General features: G+C 41.5%; 2 protein-coding genes across 3 annotated transcripts in view; both read right to left on the reverse strand.

Moving 5' to 3' along the window:
- Nucleotides 1-7,206, reverse strand: part of LOC146610650 (potassium voltage-gated channel subfamily KQT member 2-like) — a 39,253-nt gene extending 32,047 nt beyond the window's left edge. For both annotated transcript variants that reach the window (XM_085343898.1, XM_085343897.1), the window contains exon 1: nucleotides 6,908-7,206. In XM_085343898.1, the coding sequence (XP_085200024.1) occupies nucleotides 6,908-7,206 (299 nt within the window). The remainder of the gene's footprint in view (nucleotides 1-6,907) is intronic.
- Nucleotides 7,207-10,159: 2,953 nt separating this feature from the next.
- prex1 (phosphatidylinositol-3,4,5-trisphosphate-dependent Rac exchange factor 1) overlaps nucleotides 10,160-23,142 on the reverse strand; it is a 76,960-nt gene continuing 63,977 nt past the window's right edge. The window contains exons 27-40 of the mRNA XM_085344152.1: nucleotides 22,252-22,340; nucleotides 21,506-21,588; nucleotides 20,687-20,777; nucleotides 20,454-20,582; nucleotides 20,320-20,361; nucleotides 19,304-19,521; nucleotides 18,750-18,852; nucleotides 16,654-16,797; nucleotides 14,942-15,056; nucleotides 14,302-14,368; nucleotides 13,395-13,570; nucleotides 13,073-13,175; nucleotides 10,902-10,969; nucleotides 10,160-10,781 (exon numbers count right to left, since the gene is read on the reverse strand). Coding sequence (XP_085200278.1) covers nucleotides 10,739-10,781; nucleotides 10,902-10,969; nucleotides 13,073-13,175; nucleotides 13,395-13,570; nucleotides 14,302-14,368; nucleotides 14,942-15,056; nucleotides 16,654-16,797; nucleotides 18,750-18,852; nucleotides 19,304-19,521; nucleotides 20,320-20,361; nucleotides 20,454-20,582; nucleotides 20,687-20,777; nucleotides 21,506-21,588; nucleotides 22,252-22,340 — 1,471 coding nt within the window. The 3' untranslated portion in view covers nucleotides 10,160-10,738. The remainder of the gene's footprint in view (nucleotides 10,782-10,901; nucleotides 10,970-13,072; nucleotides 13,176-13,394; nucleotides 13,571-14,301; nucleotides 14,369-14,941; nucleotides 15,057-16,653; nucleotides 16,798-18,749; nucleotides 18,853-19,303; nucleotides 19,522-20,319; nucleotides 20,362-20,453; nucleotides 20,583-20,686; nucleotides 20,778-21,505; nucleotides 21,589-22,251; nucleotides 22,341-23,142) is intronic.

Here is a 23,142-nt window from a genome sequence, read left to right on the forward strand (position 1 = left end):
ATCATTTTTTACTATTTTCTGTTGTAAGTTTTTACACTTTATACTCTGTGAAGTCGTAATTAAAATTCACGTAAAGACACAAAGAACCAGAGACACGATGCCTATTTTACCATAGCTAAACATTTATGGATTTATAATTAAACTTACTAAATTTATATTTTATAAAAACTGCCAGTAGATATAGATGATATATAGTCTACGCCATAAACAAAGGTCAAAGGTCAATGTTTCAACTACAGATGACTCTCTGATACTGAATGCATCACAGCTCATAGACATGCAGTTCTTCTTTTTACATCATTTTATCTCTGGCACCTCAGCCTCCACTAAAAAGCCACAAACAGTGAAAATCACATTCCCTCTTGCATTTGACAAACAGCCACAAAACACACACATCCACTTGTTGCCAGCGAGATCCAGACGACATCAGTGGGAACGTGACTGTTGATCAATCGAGTTGAGGGGGCTGCTGTTGGAAGCAGAGAAGCCTGCATTTCCTCCTGAGCTGAAGATAAAGAAACATTGATTTGTCTCGCTCAGCACAACATTGCCTACCCAGACATACTCATCACGCTAAATTTAGACTGCGACGAACTCGTGGCGAGCAAATAAGGAGGTAAGGATTTTTCACTAAGCAAGTAGTGCATCTGAAGAACAAGTGCCAGCACTGCAGTGAGCGCTCTGTGAACACCGTCAGGGGATGTTTGAGGGTGACGATGGCTTTCTGGGGCACTCAACGTGCAAAAACAAACACAAGTGACCCTGCAAGTGTAGCTGTCTGCTGTCATTGTCTTAATTATGAGCCGCAGAGGTAGCCTTTCTGTGCATTTAGCATTCGCAGTATCCATAACTCGTTGAAAATTTGGAGAAAAAAAAAAGAGAGAGAAATCTATTTTATGTGCAAAAAGTATTTTGACAAATAATCAGAATGCCAAGCCCCCATTCTAATGTTTCCAAAAAGCTTTAGAGTGGCTTGTCAACTATATCAGCTGATCGATTGATTGATCGATATGCAATGCAACTAGCAAGTTAAAGATAATTACATAACAAAGATCTAAGCAACCTGAATTTTTCAAGTCGATCAAATTGTGCAATTTTCCTGGGGCATTCATGTTAAAGTTGCAGTAGGCAAAACCTAAAAGAAAAAAGACGGGGACAGAGGATAGCAGATTTTTTTTTTCTAAGTAAAGACTCCTTCAGTTCTCCCCTTCTGTTCTCTCAAGAGGCAAACATGGGCCTCTACCTGCTTGAAATAGCTCAGTGCTGAGTTTTCCCTTCATGGTGAGTCTGAACCCACCTCATCAAACACAAAACCCTCTGCTTAGCACATCACACCAGTGCATACCCCTTCTTATAGACTATATATAGAAAACATTTTTCTGACTTAAGCTTCTCATCTGATCTGTTCATTCATGTGTTAGATTTTCCAAAGTCTGATAATATAACCAAGATGAGAAAAAGGAGGGAAACTGAACTGAGCTGAATGAAGTTCCATCTCAGTTCTTCACTATAAGTAACTCTTTTCATATATAAGTACCGTTGTCATCCATTATACTACAGAGATATTAGCTATAGGCACTTAACAGGATTTTAGTTTATAGAAAAACACTTTGCTACAATACTCAGTTGATGTGTCTTTTAAGAAAAGTTGCTTTATGGTGTAATGTGTCATCGTAACAGATCAAGTTCTTGTAGTTTTTGTTGAACGGCAGCCACCGTGGCCAAAGGCGACACCAGCAGAATGATGACATATGCTGAAACGTAACAAGAGAGCAGCTCCCATGCTGACTCAAAACTACGCTCAGTGTCGGAGGAGTATTTATCTGAATTCTCTCAGTGTTAGAAACCATATGTTATCTGGTAATTCAGCAAGAAATAGGACAAAGAAATGGAACATCTCAGCCTGCTTTGCGATATTTAACTGGACTATGTTTTAAATAATAGTGCCAACAACAGATATAAAACTGATAGGGCCGGGGCATACATACTGCTGTTTTGCATGAGCTCTTTTTGCAACAACCTGTAAACCTTTTGTGAATGGGCCAGGCTGAGGAAGTCTGAGGATGTGGTTCCCTGTGAGAAAATGGTGGAATGCTCTCCCCTGGTTGGGGAAGAAAGGCTGCCTCCAGTGATAATGGGCAAAGAATATAGGTTATCATTGTCTTGCTTAAATAAGCAACAGATTTTATGGGAAATGGAAATTCTTACCTAAATGCTGCTGTCCAAACAGGGCCATCAGTGCAAGTCTACAGCTCTGTTCAACACAGATGACAGCTTTTGCATGCTGATAACAAACAAGATGTTCTGCCTCCTTTTAAACTGGAGGACACACTAACGTTTTTTCAGTAACGTTTTTTTAAAGAAAGCCGGTCACAGACCGCAGCCTCCAGGCTGGGCACACAGCAGGAGGGAGGCAAAGAAGCCCCCCAGCCAGGCTGAGAAGACCCACAGAGCCCCAGCAGCCACGGTCGATCACAGCCCCGGTGCAGAGAGCCCCCTCCGAGGAAACACTGGAGATATGACCCAACAAGGATATATACAGGATAAAAAGATAAAATAAATAAGAATGGGATACAGTATAAATGTAAATAGAGTAAGAAGATAAAAAAATGAATAAGAATAAAATCAATAAATATTAGGTAAAACCTAAATTAATAATATAAATAGAATAACAGGGGGTTATTATATACAGTGGGTTCTCTCCGGGTACTCCGGCTTCCTCCCACTGTCCAAAGACATGCACTTAGTGGGGATAGGTTAATTGGTTAATCCAAATTGCCCATAGGTGTGAATGTGCAAGTGAATGTGAGTGCAAATAGTTGTCTGTCTCTGTGTGTTGGCCCTGCGACAGACTGGCGACCTGTCCAGGGTGTACCCCGCCTCTCGCCCTATGACAGCTGGGATAGGCTCCAGCGCCCCCCGCGACCCTGAAAAGGATAAGCAGACGCGAATGGATGGAGAATAACAGGATAGAATAAATAAGCATAAAATAAATAAACGTTAGGTGAAAGCTAAATTAAAAAGGTGGGTCTTGAGCCTGTTCTTAAAAACATGTACGTTCTCTGCGGCCCTGAGCTCCTCCGGCAGGCTGTTCCACAGATGAGGACCATACCACTGAAAAGCTGGCTCTCCGTGAGTATGTGTCCTGACTTTAGGGACAATCAATAGGCCAGTACCAGAGGACCTCAGGGTCCGCGAGGGTTCATATGGTGAAACCAAATGTGAGAGATAAGAAGGCCCAAGACCATTAAGACATTTAAAAACCAATAAAAGAACTTTAAAATCGATCCTGAAACACACAGGGAGCCAATGCAGCGATTCTAAAACCGGTGTAATGTGGGCCCGCCCTCTGGTCTTCATCAGCACACAAGCTGCAGAGTTTTGTAAAAGTTGTAAAGGTGAAATATTATTTTTGGGGAGACCAGAGAGCAGGGCATTACAGTAATTAATGCGACTGGTAATGAAAGCATGCATCAACATCTCCGTGTTGGCCCGAGAGAGAATAGGGCGGACTCTGGCTATATTTTTTAGATGATAAAATCCAATTTTGGTTACATGTTTAATATGTGGGATAAAACCAAGCTCAGAGTCAAAAATAACACCCAGTTTTTTCACTTGTAGTGAAGGGCATAGTGAAAATGCCTCTAATTTAGACAAGAGTTTCTCTCTCTGAGCCTCAGGACCGAGTTCTCTGCCATCCAGGATCTTATATCTAGAATACAGTTAAAAAGAGCATCCATTGGTCTGGTGTCATCAGGAGACACGGAGATATACAGCTGAGTGTCATCAGCGTAACTGTGGAAGTTCACTCCACGCCTCCTGATGACACCGCCAAGAGGGAGCATACACAAATTAAAAAGTACAGGGCCTAAAACTGACCCTTGAGGCACACCACAAGTCATTTTATGGATCTTAGAGGAGCATGTATCCATACTCACCATAAAAGTTCTGTCTGAGAGATAGGAAGTGAACCAGTTGTGTACAGCACCAGAAAGGCCCACCGTGTGTTTCAGTCTGTTTAAAAGAATAGCGTGGTCTACTGTATCAAAGGCTGCGCTTAGATCCAGTAGCACCAGGACTGAGAGCTTTTGGGAGTCCCAGTTACATCTAAGATCATTTAACCTGCATGTGTGGATATACCAACAATATTTGCCATCGCTTTCCAATAAAAAACCTGCACCCTTGCAAAGCAGTCATGATCAAGTGAGGCTGCACTGAAAAATCTTCTAAATGTGTTTAATTGAGTAAGCCTGTATTTTAAGTGTTGTTTAGAATAGTATATAGGGCACACTCAAACCAACTAGGACTCGGTCTTTTACTTTATCACAGACCCCACATCTGTTAAAAGAGACCACTCAATCACATCTCAGCAGCCTGGCAGCCAGCATCTGTCTACTGCTGTCCTTGCCTTATTGCCAGATCAGCAAAATAATGGAATACCACGCCGTGTCCTTAGGTTGTCTCTCACAATAACCAAAACAGAATAATTTTTTTGTTTTTTGTACTGATTGTCTTTTAGTCATTTTGTTGCCTTTATTCAGTCAGTTTTTGTAGTCTTTTTTTTGTCACATTCTACTCTGGTGCACAACTGAGACATTTAGTCATCTTATAGCTGCAGAGGGTATTCAAGTATCTCACACAGCTGGTTCTATCTGCAAGAGGACACACTATAATCAGGCTCCTGCAGAAGCCAAATGGCTGAAGATAACAGAAAGCTCAGCACTGCATCTGATTGGGAATATGCCTTGGCTTTGTGGAAATTGTTACAGGCTGCAGAGAACTGGCTTTACGTTACTGTCTCAATAGCATTAAGCCTAACGAAAACACCTTTTGTAGCAGAATTTGTGCCAAGAAAGAACTGAGACAAGATGAATTTTGTACAACAGCAGAGATTTAATCCCACAGGGATCCATGACTGTAGATCACTGTGTCTCTTTCCCTTATCTAATGTTTGACCAAAAGTGATGGAGAAAGGCTGGCCTTGGTCTCAGACAGCCAGAAACATAAAGCGAGAAAGAGAGAGAGAGGACCTAAAGCAGCAAGCCCAAGAGTATTCTGGCTATATAGTACTCATGTTCCACATATTGATTATTCACGCGCATTACAACTGAGGCCACTGAACACAACACCTGACTAACATTTCCAGAGAAACCCCATCGAAAAGAAAGAAAGCTGCTAGCATACCTTGTAGTACTGCTTCATTCAAGGCAACTGTTACTTCATGCCAAATGCATTTTCCACTGCAGAAGGGATAAGGAACAGACCGAACCGGCGGTGGAAAGAGCTTACTGTCATCACATGATTGTTTTATAAATCAGCAAGGTGGAAAGATAGAGCTGGGAGATTAAATGAAGTGTGATGACTATGAATAATGCATAGAACAGACAAATGGAATAGAGGGCAGACATGTGGTGACTCTGTGTGGCTTCTTTGGCTGGTGCTTATTTGTGTCTGTTGATCGCGGTCACGTGTCCTACTCTACAACTTTCTGGAGGATTCTGATTTTAGACAACACACATGTTTACTGACCCTTTTCTAACGAGGCTGTCTGGCGTAGCTTGGCTACTAAAACACATCATGTCTGCGTGCACTAGATTCAGCCACAGAGCTCGCACTGCTTCCTAAGAGCAGCAATGAAGAGCATCTTTTAAAAAAAAAGGCATAACAAATGGAGACTCGGCTGCTGTAGTATTCGGTTAATATTTCAGAAGTACCCAGAGGGCTCTGTGTGAGTGCGTGTGGTTTCACATTAGAGCACAGCCTTACTTCTGGGAATCCAGCTGTGTCTGGGGATTCGATATGCTGTGCACAGTGAATTCCTCAGTGCTGTGGCTACTTCATCTCCTAACTACTAAGCATGCAGCATCACTGAACTGGAAGGAGTCAGACGAAGCTGGAAGAGGGGTCTTCCAAACACAGGTGACACACCTTTTCATTTGAAGAATGTGTTTGTGAAGGGAACATACTGTAACCATTTCATCTCATTAGTATGTTATACATAACACACTGGAGTGGGTCCACGCAGAAAAGCATTTGACTAATGTCTGCTGTATTAAACAGGAAGTCTGCATCACGACATGGACTTCATGCGATTATGAGGCAGGGAGGCGATGAATAAATGAGAAATGTAAGATCAGAGACTGGGTATCCTGCGAGTCTACTGAATAGATTCTGACTGTTTTTTCAATCTTTCATCTTCCAGGTTGGCAGACAGAAACTGCTGCAGCACCACTTCCGCATGAAAAAATCATGTTATCCTTTGTGATTTCATGCTCACTAGAGATTACAGATCGTGAGGCCTCATATCGATGATGGCATCTCTGGGGGTCTGACATTAACTCTTTATGTTCGACCCAAACCTCACTTAACCTAACAGACAAGGGAAACAACAGCAAAGCACCATGTTCCAGCTGCAAGAACTCAACAGACTGTCTGAGTTCTCCCTCAACGCTCGCACACACATGCGTGTTAGCAGAGTCCACATCACTGTGCGGAGTCAGACTGCAGCGTCTACTAGGAGCTGTCCACGGAGCACGGTGCTGAAAGCTGCCGCAACGTATGGTAACTCCAGTCAATGAAGACCAACCGTTTGTGGACGTGGGCACATGTTAAACACTAACTGCAAGCATCGTGGACATGTTAAAGTCTTCCAAAATGACACTCTGACGTAAGCATGAGTTGCAAAAGCCAACAATAAAGAGTTGGAGAAGGAGTTATGGAGGTGAAGTGACTCCTGTCGTGTGATTAAGGCTCTAGCAGTTCGGCAGCAGGACCGCATTTAACCCTTTATTGCGTCGCACGATCATTATCAGTAATGCAGAACGAGACACCCGATCTGCAAAACTCCACAGCATCTTTCCTAATCCAAGGCACGGCAACTGTGGCAGAAGCCCAAAACTGCACTTACACATAAGCGTGGTAGATGAACGCCCATCCCCGCGGTCTTTCCAGCGCATTGTAGAGAAAATTCTGTAGTTTCCGATAGCTGGCGTTTTTCTTCGACGGTCTGGGTCTTCCTGCGGAGATGCTGGACCTCGGTCTGCAGAGGATGCTGCTCCGCTTGGTGCTTTCCGAGCCCGCAATGAGCAGTGCCCCATCCCTGCTGGATTCCGGAGCTCCCGGGTCCAAACCCACAAACCCGACTTTGTGCTTCTTCTCTCCGGCTTGAGTTGGGTAAACCCCGCCGTTGAGAGATTTCTGCACCATTCTAAAGTCGAGACTCTGAGGAGGAGTTGTCAGTGCCCTTGCCGCGGGGATGCATCACCGGTGCTGAGGGGTGTGTGCTGGTGGTGAATGCAGTTGATGTCGGTCCCTCTAGAAAAACCAATTGCAATAAGCATGCGAGACTGCACCGTGTATGCTTTTACCGTAGCCCCTTCCGGCCATCTGACACACAGCAAGGAGCGAAATGCGAAATTTATTTCGTTGGTGACCAGGGATTTAAAAGCGTTCTTCAATCATCTTATTGCCAGAAATGCTCTTAATCGAATTACAATAATGAATTAAGGCCAAGTTCAAGCGCCAGCTTTCTTCCAGTGCTCTCTTTAAACAATCCTAGGGTTTAAACTAACTTGGGAGGGTGGGGAAGTCCATTACTATATGTCCGAAAGAATCGTGTTAGTTTTAAGAATCCGGCGTAAGATAACCTGCCATCTTCACCACTTAACTCCAACACGGGAGGAACTGCAGGAAAGGGTTTAACTGGATTATGCACTCTCATGTAATATTCATGCGTGAAGCTTTTTCACTCGGGATAATGGACACCGAAAACTATGTCAAGCTATGCCTCGAGGTTTGTGTTCCCTCGACAGGAATACACATGCAGCCTGAGACGGTATCAACAACAGCCAAGACAGCAGACAAAGAAATGGAGCATCCCAGCCTGCTTTGCGCACACTCCAGCGTGAAACAATATAGACCAGTTTGCATCCACCTGAAAGTGAATGACGCGCACACAGTGATGAGAGTAGCAGAACGGAAACAGTTTCAAAATAATGCAAAGCCTATATACAATTTAAAAAGGTGCACAATATTGAAAACAACAATTTTTAAATGTCAGTAAATGTAATTAATGCGGTGTCATGCAGCTGCAATGTGTGCAGAATGTTGCTCAATATAAGACCTTGCCTGAATGTCAGCAGTTTTTTCTATGACCTGCAGGCTTTCAAACTGTGCGCTAACACCGCTGAGTGGTCCCTGTGCTCTTTAACGGAATTGATGCAAAGAACCTCTCCCTATAGTTAATTCTCAACCACTCTGCTTTTCTGAGATACTCAGTTGTACTCGTTTATGTTACTGGGCTGTTGTAGTTGTGCTTTTTAGCATTAAACGGCCTTGCCAGTCTTTTGTTACCATGTCAGAACTTTTTCCAGCTCAAGCATTTCTTATTTTGTCGCTGTTGTTTTCAGTTAACTATAAGAGTTAAATGATTAGCAGATTACTGGATCTTTTGTTTTAATTCAAATGACACCAGATTATATGCACTATGACATCAAGCACAAATATGAGAATGAGTAAGATGAAAAAAGAAACCATCACAATGGTATTACTTAGTCACAGCCTGCTGTCATGGTGTGAAAGCATAAAGATGTAATCATCTTTTTGACTCATGCAAACTTACACGGAGCACATACATAGGGTCCACTGTAAAGAAGAAAGGGTTAAAGAAACAAACAAACATCAAAATGAAAATAAAATATCCCGAAGGACATCCCAGCCGCCACTGGATCAGCCAACAATACTGCTGCGCTGAAAAGTTTGTCGTACTGAGAACATTTTATTCACTAGCTTGTTAAGATTCCATTTACAATGATAATTTTTAGAAAGTTTCAACAACAACAACAAAAATCCTTTTTACAGTTATTTGCAAGCAACAAAAAATTGCAGGTAAAGTATATACAATTTGAAACATTAGAATAATGTAAGTACATGTGTAATCAGTGACATGTATGTCCTGCTACACCGATATGCTGCAATCATTAGCTAATTTGAACCGGTAGCACAGTTAAGACCAGGTTATGATAACTAACGCTGCACTGGGAGTTTTATCATATTTACAGTGCTCGGGTTAAGAGCAACATTTGAGAAAGAAAACTAAAACAATGCAAATAGCCATGGGTTTTATATGCCAACTGATGGATGTCAATTTGTGTTGGTAATGCTACTGCCAAGGGATGTGTAGGGACTATTCCAACATGAACCAAATAAAAAAATAAAAAGATCACATGACCTGCTGTAATGTCAAGTGAGGTCCTTGAAATCCATGTCAAACCTTTTTTAACAGTCAGAAACAAGTTGTCAGTGAGGTTACAGTTAAAAAAGAGAATCAGGTTCTCTTTAAATGCACAGTTAAACATACAAAAAGGTTTTATATACTATATTATTTCCATAAAATATCATCCAGTTTAATTTACACGACCTCACTCCCCCTCCCTCTGACACTGCTACAGCTTGTATGTACAAAATAATAATAATAAAATGGTCAGTAAACTAATGTTACTGGGTTTTTTTCAGTCATCAAACAGTCCCTTTGTTCACATCACCAGCAAACTGCATACAGTACTTTTTTTCTAACACTGAATGGACCAATTTTTGTGCTTCTTTTAATACCTAAAGTTAACACAATCGTTTCGAGACAACATAAAAGCCAATTGAAAAAAACAAAAAATCAAAAGGTGTCTTAGTTAAGTGAAGGTTATCCTTCAACTAGAAGACTTGAATTAATATATTAATAATTTAACAGTATCCTGATAACTTGGCTGCTTGTTGAGAAACAACCTTGTATAGTTTCTTCCTTTGTCCTGATTCTGATTAGCTAGCTTCAGTACATCCATCCCTTGCACTCCCTGAAGATTAATGTAACACATAAATAAAATGAAATACACCAGAGCAGTTACATCCAAAAGACGGCATGCCATTGGTCCTTTAAATACTGTTCAATACGTAGGCTGGAATGCTTTTAGATTCTTTTAATACCCGATATAGTATAAGTAGGCGATAAAACGCTCCTTCTTGGACACAATAAATAACTATTCTTCATATAGTGCAGTAATACAGTACTCACACTAAACCTACAGTAATTGCACAGTAACCACATGCAGCAATCCCACCCCACCCCCATGCCATCTTCATCTGCCCCTCAATCCCTACTTCCATTTCTCTGTCTAATCTTTAACTTTCTGCATCTTATATGAATTACAGGGCATTCAAGTATTCTACTTCACTCGGGGTCCACACATTGAGCCCTGGGGAACGCCAGCCTGAACAGAGAAACACGCAACTCTCTGGATTTTGCAGTCCAAGGCAAAATGAAATGTCTGCATTTAGGATGACAGTCAGCTACAGGTAGTTTGGTTAATCCAGTTAATAATACAAGCTCAACTGTGAGAATAACCACTGTGGACATTGTCTTTATGGGGCCTCGTCATTTTTCGTATTGTTGTGAATATTTTGAACCGGTTGTTAAGTCGACATGGTTTGGAAAGAGAGCCAACAGAATAATGCTTCTATATGGTTAGCTCCAGTAAAATAATACATAACTAGTCCTGAGACTCAGGTTGCATCAGTCTCACTGTAGGTGCTCTGAAGACTCTAGTGGTATCCACGCCGGAATGATCCCTGTGTAAGCGGGGCAATGGGGAGAGGCAAAGGTTTTCCACTGCCAGTGTCTCTATGCTCCTGTCATCATCAGTTCCTCATTCACCCTCTCTGTGATGACTTTGCTGAAGTGACAGTATCCTTAGAGGTCTCCATCTGAGGGTGGCAAACATAGCTTGAAGAGCCTGTTTTAAAAAAAAAGAAGCAAAACTTCAAATGAGGGGAATCCACCCAGATTACATATAAACAGTGCAATTATCTGAAAGGCATGGCTTAAGGTGCCTAGAAATGGTTTCATTCAGTACCTTGGAGCTGATGGAGGCATCTGGTCCATTACCTTGAGATTTTTAGCAGACAGCTCAACTCTTGCCCCCTTATAAGAGAGAAAATATATAAGCTAAAAGCTCAACATAACAGACAGCTTGACTGCCATTAACAGATTAAACACAGAAAGCTCTCCGTGTGCTCGTATTTTATGACAGAGGCATGGAAAGAAACAAACGAAATGCAATATGAAAAATTAATAACAGTAAAATATGAAAAACAGAAGTGCTAATTGCTGACAAATAATGAAAAGTTGGGTTTAGAACTGCTCATTACTGTTCTATAATATACTACAACATGCTCTTAAATGTCCAGCAAAGGGAGCTACATAGGATTTCTGATCCAGTGTGTTCACGCATCAACTCAATTAAGTTGAACTTTGCTGTCTATTTAAATAAGTCCTAAAAGATTGCATTTCAAACTAACAAAATAATCTATACATATTTCTTGTTTGGTTGTTTGTATAATTAGATTGATGACCATTAAAAGTTCCTTTCACTGGAAAAATATTGAAAACAATTTTTAAATGCCAGTAAATGCAATTAATGCGGTGCCATGCATCTGCAATGTGTGCAGAATGTTGTTCAATATAAGACCTTGCCTGAATGTCAGCAGAGATTTTTCTATGATGTGCATGTTTGTTTCAGCTTTAATAGCGCCTTTACACATGACACGTCCACTTATCATCATGGCAGCAGGCCATTTGTGCACTAACACCGCTGAGTGGTCCCTGTTCTCTTTAGCAAAATTGATGCAAAGAACCTCTCCCTATCGTTAATTCTCAACCACTCTGCTTTTCTTAGATACTCAGTTGTACTCGTTTATGTTACGCTGTTGTAGTTGTGCTTTTTAGCATTAAATGTCTTTGCCAGTCTTTTGTTACCATGTCAGAACTTTTTTCACCTTAAACTAACTAACTGGAACTGGCGCTTAGCCCAACTCCTGAAAAACAACCTCACACCATTATCCCCCCTCCACCAAACTACACTTGGCACAATGCAGTCATGTACGATCCTCCTGGCAACCGCCAAACTTAGGCTTGTCCATCAGATCACCAGATAGAGAAGCGTGATTCATCACATCTCCACTGCTCTAGAGTCTAGTAGCAGCGTACTTTACATGGATCTGACTGGATCTGATGCTTTGCATTACGCTATGTGATGTAAGGCTTGGATGCAGCTGCTTGGCCATGGAAACCCATAACATGAAGCTCTCTATGCACTATTCTTGTGCTAATCTTAAGGCCACATGAAGCGCCTTGAGGCGACTTTTGTTGTGATTTGGCGCTATATAAATAAAATTGAATTGAATTGAATTGAAAGTTTGGAGGTCTGCAGAAAATTTGCAGAAAGTTGGTGACGTGTTCACAATATTTTCCTCAGCATCCGCTGACCCCGCTCTGTGATGTTACAAGGCCTACAACTTCATAGCTCTACTTTTGTAGAAGTAGTCTGCATGTCTACCTGCATGATTTTATACACCTGTGGCCATGGAAGCGATTGGAACACCCAAATTCAATGATTTGGATGGGTGAGTTAATACTTTTGGCAATATAGTGTATATGGGGATTCCAAATATCACGTTAGTTTGGACCTCTGACCTCTTCCTCAAGCTCAAACAAGGTCAAACTTTGATTCTCAGCATCACATTGTAAGTATGACATCCAAATATCATGCCACATTTGACCTCTGAGCTCACCTTTACATTTCACTACTCTGCCTTTCTTTCAGGTTGGCCCCAAAGTATGTTATATCTTTAGAGAAAGTGTTGTCAAGAGAAAAAATTAGCTGCCTAGTTGGTTAAAAATATACTGTAGTAAAATATTATCTAAGAAGCTCAGGTTATTCATGTCCAGATATTTACAAATCAGTACCTATTATGCCTTACGTACTCCTACATTGTGCTTTTGTAATCCAAACAAACACCTGTCACGCTACTGTCCAACAAACTTCTTAAAGTATAAAGAGAACAATAAAAACAAGATACAAAAAAATGCAACACTGTTTCCTTAAAAGTAAATAGTGCCCAGAGAGTGCGCTGCCCTGTCGAAGGATTGTGCTCTCCAAGTGTTTCTTGTTTTATATAATAAAATAGTTGACTCATATTTTATAGTCTTGATTTTAACAGGACTGAGATCTTCTTAAAGGTTTACCTGTTTACGCATTATGTCCATGGTCTGCATGATGCAGCGCGGTATGAGGCCATGGTTCCTGGCTAGGATCATTGCCTGCTCCAGTGTCACAGTCAGAGTACATCTGCAAAGAACATGAAGGCCAGTGATTAATAATGTGTGTTCCTCTGCAATAAACCCAAAAATGAAGTAAAATGAATTTGAATGGCGAGGTTAGGATGAGTTTGTGAGGTTCCAATGGGGCATGTCATTGACTCTGCACTGTGTTATTTTTATGCAGTCTGACAGTCCAGTGACACAACAAAAGCAGCATAATAATTCTGTGGTGTGGTGCCACACTGACCTCTGCATCCCTGTGCCACACATGGTGATGTGGCAGGCTCCCAGGCGGTTACACAGCTCAGAGGACACACACAGCACGCTGACACCTGACTGGTGGCCTTGGGCATTCGGGCGCATGTTGATGTACGACTGCATTAGCCGACAAAGATCGTCCAGCGTGTTGAGGGGTCTCAGCAGCTACGGGGAGGCGGGAGGAAGTAAAGGTCAGGGAAGGTTAGCCGTTAAATGCACTGCTAACAAGATGATTCAATAACACATCACAAAAGACGTCACCTTAACAAGCCGCTTAGACTACTGTTGATTTTTTAAATCGCTTTCAAACCAAGCAAATTAAAAAGTCTCTCATTACCAAGACAAAAAAATGTATTGAAGTGAACAGAACACTCCAAAATAATATAATTATATTCATGTGAAATATTTTAAAACATGGGACTAGTAGAGTAACTGACTTGTAAGATGGAGAACAGAAATGGGGAGAAAACAACCATCAAATACAACACAAGAAAGTCTAAATCTGCAGTCTTTCTCTTTCTATATTAAAACTATGATCTATTCAGTTTTAATTACTGCAATCTATTTCAACTACAGTCAGTGTGGGACACTAGAAGTTCAAATGGACACCATCTATAATTGCTGGGGTTAGTTGGAGTTAACGGGGAGGGTCTTGACAAGCTATGGAGGAGTTTCCGGTGGAGGGAATGACACACCAGTTCATCTTACTTTGGAAATGCTTGGTTGAAGGTCTCTAACTTCAAGGCCCAGTATCTGTGCTTGCATTTATATTCAGTCACAACAATATATATATATAAAAAATTGACTTATGTTACAATAACTAGACAGATGCTACATATGAAAAGACCATACAGACTACTATAAACTCATCAAGGTTAAAAACAGTATATATTTACCTGGTCTATCTTCATTGCTGTGGTGTTGGAGTCTGTAGGGAGATTTGACTTCTCCAAATAGAAAGCTCTGTGAGGAGAGAAGGATTACGTTCTCAGTTTTTTAAACTCTTCATCGGGTTGGAAAAATTACTGATTTGCATCCTGTGACTCACTTTCGTTGGAGAGCTGACTCATCTAGTATCTACAGATTTTGTAACTGCTAAACTGAGTATTTCATAATTTATTAATGCCGCATTGTTGAATCACTTTCTGGGAATTAGGGTGCACATATCAGTGACCACACACGATGTAAAAACACTGGTATATAATAGATATAGCACATCTTCAATCATAAACCATTAAAACTTCAAGAGTTAACATTTATATTGTTCAACACGTTACTACTTGAGAAACAGTACCACAGTCATTTTGCTGTATATGTAGCTAAATCCTGTTCGTTCATGTGGGAACTGCTCAAGGACTCCTCTGGATACATGATTAAGTTCTGACCTTGAAAGCTTGACTTTCACATATGTAATATACAAAGTGCAGTTTCTGCTTGTTATGCAACACCAAAGGGTGAACTCTCCCCTTGAGGTGAAACACATCTTCAGTGCCAGGAAAGCCAGTGAAGAGCGGTAATGAAGAGTAAAACAGGTACCTGAGCCTGCGGTAGTAGGCCTTGACTTTCTCCAGTGAAACAGCATTAGTGCGCTGCTGGAAGTCCTCCATGGCAACGCAGTCCTGCTGGGACGCTCCCTCTGGACGCTCCAAAGCTGGAAAAATAGAAGCCACATAGTTAGATCTATGAATATTTAGAGAATGACACACGTTTTATAACACTGCCTCTGTGCACCACCACAGTAGAACTCAAACCAAACAGTCCACACATGACTCAAGTGTAGACTTCCAACTATAATTCAAGGGATTTGGTTTAGGAATTGCAGCCCTTTTATTCAGTCTCTCATTTTCAGGCTCAAATGTAATTGGGTTAACTAACAATTTTAAAGATAAGGACTGTATTTAATAACTGGATAAATGGTTTTTATTTATTTATTTTTTGGTGTTAGAGCATCGTCTGCAGACCCGACGATGTTTCCATGAACATGCTTTACAGCTTCTCTTTATCGACCACTTTTCACACACGGTTGCTGTACGCATACAGCCGGCTGTAGCTTTTCAGTTCACAACTTGACACACACCAACACAACAGCATAGATAGCACAGACGTTAAGGCGGCGAGGCGTGATTGCAGGTGCCGCTCACATGCGTCCGTCTCCCCTGCAGCAGCGCTGCAGACCACACCCCGCCACACACATTAACCAGGTAAAATACATATTTAGGCAGAATTTTGCAAATATCCATTTTTTCATTTTTTAGCAGCATAGTGCTTTTTTTCCATTTTTTAAAAAAAAATCAGGTCAAGGCTCCAAAAGCCCAAAGGCGATATGAGGATGGCGGCTCACAACAGTTTTTGTTTTTTTGTCTTTCCTTTTGTTATATTTCTTTAAGAGTTCAAAATGTGTTAATTACATAAATAAAATGTAATTTTCTCTGTAGCACTTCATGGATTTCATAAGCAACACACCTCAGTTGTTCACACAAAGCATAAAGGTAAAAAACAATATATACAGTGTCGTCTTCATTTTAGATGTCAAAAAGTATTTGCGGCTCTGAGTGTTTTCTTTTGCGTGGAAACCGGGTCCAAATGGCTCTTTGGGTGTTAAAGGTTGCTGACCCCTGGCCTATGACTTTAACTTAATGTAACGTTTGCGTGTGTGAGTGTGCATATATGTGACAAAAATATATCCTCATTATATATATATATCACTGTGCTTCCCCATAGGCTGCAGTCAAGACTCTTTTCCAGTAGGTGGCGATGTTCATCTGCAAATCTGCACTACTAAATGTTTTGGAGCACTGTTGTATTCGGAAATACACGGTAAACAATATGGGGTCTCTCATGAGATTAATGATCCGATGAGGACTCGTGCATGGAAAATTAGCAGCTAACTGGCAGACTGGTATAATGCTTTACTTTCATACTAGGCTGACAAAGACTCAGGGAGCGCTAAAGTGAGTGTTTTAAATGGTCAATACAAGGCTTCAGTCTAACTTAATAAAATCAAATAAAGTTCTAAGGAAACGCACATGTGTAAGAGGCTGAAAGGCTGCATGGTGCATTGAGTGTTTTAATGATCCAAGGCTATATGTGTAATGTATATAAGTGAATTTGTGCCTGATGCATTGTATGATTTGTTGCTTGTTCCACAGTAAAAGGTTTTGAGTAGATACTCGGCTCTACTTGCCAGCGCTACGTCATGTTTTACTAGCTGAACTACACCGTGGAATTATGTTCTTTGCCTTTCTTACCTCTGGTGAACAGGACAGTGTGGAGTTTGAGGCTGCCTCCATTCTGCAGCCGACTGGGGAGCTCATTGAAGTGACAGCTGTCCAGGTAAAGGGTGACCCTCAGGGCATGCCTGGTGCCCTCCACCTGGTAACACACTGGTGTGTCTGCAACACACATACAGAGATGAGGGAGAAGTTAAAAAAAAAACAAGAAACAAAGAAGGTGTAGGCGTGCCCTTCTTGAAAATGAAAACATGCAAAGCGTGTTGCATTACATTTTAATACATTTAGATATTGTGTACTAAAATGTAATGCTGCATATGTCTAGCAAACACATATTCAGAGTTCATTAATAGCTGGGTGTTAAATCAAAAGCTAAAAGAAAAACTTAGGACAGTAACCTCACTGAAGATTGAATTTATTGAATTATTTGATTTATTTTCAGGGTTTTTTCATTTGGTGACTGATTCCAAGTTCTCATGGCAGCTAGCTGCTAACACTGTCAACCTCTGGGCGACCACTTTTGATCACAAGGCAGCTGCACAGCGAGGTGGGAGGCAACGGGTCTCCGACCAGTTGCAGTCTGACTCACACTGGCTGCAATCACTTTCACACAGATGAGTGGAGGTTTGCAAATAACTGCATTCTAATTTATAAACACAGACAGACTGCCAGATCCATGTGCAGGACAAATAAACAGAGGCACCTGATTTCTGTAATAACCCTTTAAATTGCATCAATATCTGGCACATTTTTAGAAATTGTAAGTTTGAAAGAAATTGTGATGAATCTATAAAAAAAATATGAGATAAGTAATCATTTATAAATCTGAAGCTGACTTGTGCTCAATTCTCCTAACCTTTTCTAGCAGTGATACATGAGCACTTGTCAGAAAATGGGAAAAAAATGACCTTTGCTGCGTGACCTCTGGGGTCAATCCTTTTTTCTAGAGAACCTACCAAGCAATAACCTTGTGGAATTGGCTGTGATCCTTTCAAGGTCCTTCAGACTCTGTGGTGCTTAAACGTCTGTACCTTACATATACCTCTCATCCCTCTGAAAATGCTGTTAGCAAATCAATAGTGTCCAATGGACTGTGACGCCAAAAACCATCTACCTGCACTGCAGCAGTCTGAGCTGATGTCAGCAAAGAAGCTTGGTTAACATTAACATTTTTTAATAGCAAACTGTACCAGACTGGACCTGTAAAGTATATCTATCCCCACATACCTGCCATACATAAGGAATACAATACTAATGACCGATAGCAATACGTTAGTGCATGCACTGAGTGATGTTTTTGTGTAAAATACATGCAAATGTGCACAAAATATTTTCTCCAGCCAAGCATGAACACAGAATAGCAAATTCCTGCTTCATCCACAGATTTGCCTTTTAAAATGGGAAGTGCACGTTGCGCTTTTCCTTTGAGCAGCAATCTCTGCTGGCCACATTGAGGCTGTTGAAAAGAGGAGCGATTCACGATGCAGTCATCCTTTGTATCTTTGACTTTAAGGGTTTCCGGTAACCCAGAGCACCTTTAGTGAATGCAGATACCAAGCTTATTAAAGCCACAAATGCACCCAGTTATGTAAAGATGTCCACAAAGCCCACTCTGAACAACCTGGTTGCATCCTCAGCTGAAACTACAGCACTGCACTATAATAAATGCTTGGACCCTTTGGTGAATTGGCAGGAGAAAGCTTACTATTATCATGGTTCAAAGAAATATTACTCCAATATACCGCATACTGCAATTTGTGTTCTTAAGTACTTCAATATTGTTTTTATATTATAGGGGTGCTTATGTGACATATGTCAAGTGTCTCTCAGCAGCAATAAAGATTAAAAGAGGCGACCTTGATATCTGAAATGCTCTGCCCTTGTTTAAGGTGATTTATGGAGTCACCACAGATCTGTCTGAGTTCCTTTTCAGCGGCTCTTCATGGAAAAGAAAATGAAATCTGCAGTGGCATAATGGCAATTTCACCCTAAGCAGCGACCACGCATCCACACAATAGAAGTTCATTCAGAATTGGTGAAACCATACAGCTGCTCATTAACGCCAGTGCGCTTTGAATGAGGCAAGTCAGTCTTTGTTGATGGGAGTCTCTTACTTGCTACTAGACACTCATCCTCCAGTTGCCTGAAGAACACAGTGACTTTGTCCAAATCTGACAGGGCCGCCTTGGTGTCCTCCAGCATGGTCCGCTCCTCTTTCTGCCCGAGGAGAGAAAGAAAGCTCAGAAGTTGCACCAGAGTAAGAGTTTGGGTAGTTGTGGTGACAGCTGTGCGGCTACAAAGTCATACAGACTTCAGAGTATTTGATTCAGAAAGACACACACACAATAAGAAAAAGCTGCAACAGGAAAGTTATTATTTAAAATTTACGCCAAACTATGAACCTTGTTGTTTTTTCCCCTAATAGGTAAATAAAGCTACTTTCGGCTGCTTCCTCATTCATGAGCACTCACCACAGCAGGAAGCGCTGCATATTTGATTTGGCAGGTTTTTAGATCAGATGCCCTCACTGAGGCAGTCCCCCAAGGGATTCGTGCCTCTTCCCAGGCTCGAATTGAGCATCTTTGGGTTTAGTAGGCAAATTTGCAAACTACAACGCTATGTAGCCAACTTTCTAAGAACCAAACAAAAATACAAAACTTGTCCTCACCAGGTGCGGAGCCAGCGTGGACTGGAAGTGCAGCAAAATACCAATGGCGGATATCTGCTCTAGCCACTTGCGGCTGGTTTCCTTGCCGTCTTCTTGGTACTCGCCGGCATTGTTGAAGCGAGAACGCAGTGCAGTCAGCACCTGTTCGGCTAGCGTGCACAGAGCAGCCGTCGCCGCCTGGCAGAAGATCACGTCCCTTCGCAGCTGCAGAGATGTGTCTGGTATTGGTAGGGGAGAAAGAAAGGAATGATAACGCCAGTGACATAGAGAGTTCAGGGGGCACGCGACTAGGGACTTATGAGGAGTTGAAGTGGGTGAAAAAAAGCAATGAAACCAAAGAGAACAACATAAAACAACATCTGCAGCAGAAAAAGGAAGTTCACTGTGGAGGAGAGGGTAAGGTATCCAGTCTTACTGTAACCTCTCTTATTACATATCCTGAACTTGCTCTAATGCTTACAGTTGATTCTATTGGCTTGAATACCATGAGAGGATATCTGCCATTAACTAATGCCATATGTCACTGGAGAAAGTTCAGACTGGAGTATGTTGTGCTCTGAAACCAATCTTCATTCCAGCACATAGTCACACATCTGATTATGACCTTTTTGACAAAAATGATGCTAAAACTTTGATTTAATGATTTGTATGATTTGATTGCACTGGAAATGTGTTCATTACTTTCTAAATAAACCTACATAAATATACATGTGTATGTATGGGATCCTTAAAATGAGGTTTTAAAGATTTGCAGAATTCCTGATGTGAAATTGGCTGTAAGTTCATATGATGGATGACCTCATATGCAAAGAGCTGTTAGAATAATTTTAAATGCTCCTGTTTTGAGACCTTTCTGGCTGCTTAAGACCTGAGTTCTGCTGGGCGACTGCACGGTCCACCTCTTCTGTTAATTTTATGGAAAATTAGAACTGGATTGAACCTAGTCTGATTATCTGCTGCTGAGCTGATCTGAATATAAACTGATTTTCTCTTCTACCAGTGACACGCTGCTCTACCTGTGCACTTGAGCAGAGCCAGGAGGATCTGATTCTTTCCATCTATAAAGAAAGAAGAAAAAACAAGATGGAGTGAGAGATTGTAACTGTATATGAACACGTGGCATGCATGCACGTATGCGTTTTCTACTAACCATCCACAAATCTCTGTAGGCTCTCCACCAGGGTTTTGATAGAGGTGGGCAGGTTCCAAGGGTCTTCCTGGATGTTCTTATGGATAACGTAACGACAGCGAACAGTCCAGTCTTCGGTTTGGCGAAACTCTGTTCATGTTAAACCAGAGAACTTGTAAGCCTGTGCGCCAGCTCTCTGACAGAACCGTAGTGACACCTTTCGACAGTGCTTACACACACAAACAAATCTGTACCTGGCTGGCTGTGGTCAGAATAAAAGTGCTTGGTCTCCTCGCAGGCCTTGGTCATGACGGGTCCTTTGAGCAGACTGTTGATTGAGTCAACCTGCGTGCAGGAATAAAAGCATGCACACACTCAGTTAATGAAGCCAGTTTTTCTTCTAGTTCACTGCCTCAGACTCCACGCACCTTTCATTCTTTTCTAACTACCGCTTTTATTTCTGCGCCGCTCAAGCGCAAACACACAAGCTCACACACAGAACTTTGCAGTAACTTCTGGCAAACGTTTTCCAGAATTAACAACAACAAGGCTTGTTTTAGCAGGCCCCCTGAGCTGCTGTTTACATGTGCAAAGAACTACTGCAGCCAAAGTAGCTGTGCCCCTATCACCCCCCAACTCCACCAGCAGGGAATCAAAGGACATCAAGAAGAGATGAAACGACGGACACATGTCTTCAACTTAGTCCGTGCATCAGTGAAAGCTTGTGCGTGTTCAAGGAGACAGAGTGGAGAACAGAGAAAGAAAGGAAGTCATGAGATGAGAGAGAAAGCCAGAATCCCGAACAGAGGACAGCAAGCCGCATGAGGTAACTCAGCCCAGATGCCGACTGATTACCATCACAGTGATCTGTTCCAAATGGTTAATGCTGACATGTGTGTTCCCTGTTTCTTCATCTTTAACTTCTACATCTAGTGGCTGAGTTTAAAGTCTGTTTAAAAACTAGGGTTAGAGTTAGGCCTGGGCTTAGGCAAAGCACTTTGGGGAAATACAGCAAAAAATTCCAAGTTAATCAGGAATTACTTACTTACTCCGAACTCAACGGTCGAACTAACCTGGTTGAAAAGGTGCTCGAGGCAGCCGTGCAGCTTGTCCTGTTTGTCAGAGGGAATCCTCATGTCGCACGGCAGCTCGTCCCCTAGTTGAGAGTAAAAGCAAATAGCTGATGAGAGGCAATAATCACACTTTCTACAACAAGTATTAATTTTTATTCGACCATCTGGGCTTATTAAAACACACTTCTCTCCATCTGTCACTGCAAAATCTGACCTGAGCATCATATTAGACCGAATGAAGGCTAATAAATTATTACAACGCAACATCTCAGCGTGAGCTGTTCATGACTTAACGCTGATAAAAAACAAAGCAATAAATAGCAGTGGACACATACTTGGCTCGCTGCACATTATTGTGGCTTTAAATGAAATGCAGCTTCTATAATATCCAGCCACAGTCACCTCCAAGCTATATCTAGAGGATTTCTGTGTCTTGGGAAAAAACAAGGTAGCACAGAGTAAATCATGAGACGGCTCACACAGATTTATTCTTACGGAAATATCCTTTATTTCTTGTTTTTAAGCATCCAGAAGTGTATGTTTGCATAAGCCTAGCTTATATTATTTACATCCAATTAACTTTGGAACAGAGATCCTTCTTTTTTCCTTTGAGCTGGCTTTTCATTCCAACATCGGATCTGATCTGATCAGTGTGTGGTGTAAAATCCAATGTGGAGGAGAGTCAAAACATTAAATACACCTTGCTTATTTACACATGCACAGATCAACTTAAAGCCGTTTATTACCTGATCCCATCTCATCACTCCCCAGGTAAGAGCTGTTACTTCGCACACTGGTGTAGGAAAGGACGGAGTCTCTGTTGCTGTTGCATTCACTGTAACAATGAGCACACACACACACACACACACACACACACACACACACACACACACACACACACACACACACACACACACACACACACACACACACACAAGTAGCACCCAGTTAAAAAGCATTAGGGAAAAAAGGGCTCATTCCGTTCTTAAACCACAGAGAGAATTTGGAAAGCTGCATCTAGTAATTATGCTGCCAAATAATCCTTGTGATTGTAAATGCCTTTTCTGATTTACAGTATATGAAACCAAAGGCAATTAAACGCTTCTCACAACAACAACAACTGCTGCTGCCTTACACAGAGCTGCATTCAGTAAAACTGTAGCTATATCAGATTCCCAAATAAATCGGATATAAATCGCGTGTGCATAAAATGGAGCTCTCCACTTTACAAAGACGCTTTTATGAACAACTTCTTTTCCTAGTTTTCACGTTTAGTTGGGACTGTATTCCTTTCTTCCTTTGCTGGTGTGCGGAGACAATTTCAGCCTTAGCGGGGCTGGTATTTATAGTCATACATCGATGTGATTCACCATGATTACCGGGAGCAAGTGGAAGATTTATGTGGCTCAAATTATACATGGCTTTAAGTGAGCACGCTTGCAATCCCCCTCAGAGAAGCTCAGAATGATTCACAAGCTGAATTACCATGACAAATGGCCTACGAGCGACTACAACCTACAAAACACCATCACTGGCTTTGTGTTGCTTTACTATTATCTGGGCTGGCAGGGTGACAAAGTGGGGGGAGTGGAGCCTGGATATCACCTGCTGGGTTATTCTGTGGTGTCCAATGTATG

Source organism: Diplotaxodon limnothrissa, linkage group LG20, assembly GCF_057381915.1.
Source record: "Diplotaxodon limnothrissa isolate DT_005_m linkage group LG20, D_limnothrissa_male_GT1.1, whole genome shotgun sequence".
Lineage (NCBI taxonomy): Eukaryota > Metazoa > Chordata > Actinopteri > Cichliformes > Cichlidae > Diplotaxodon > Diplotaxodon limnothrissa.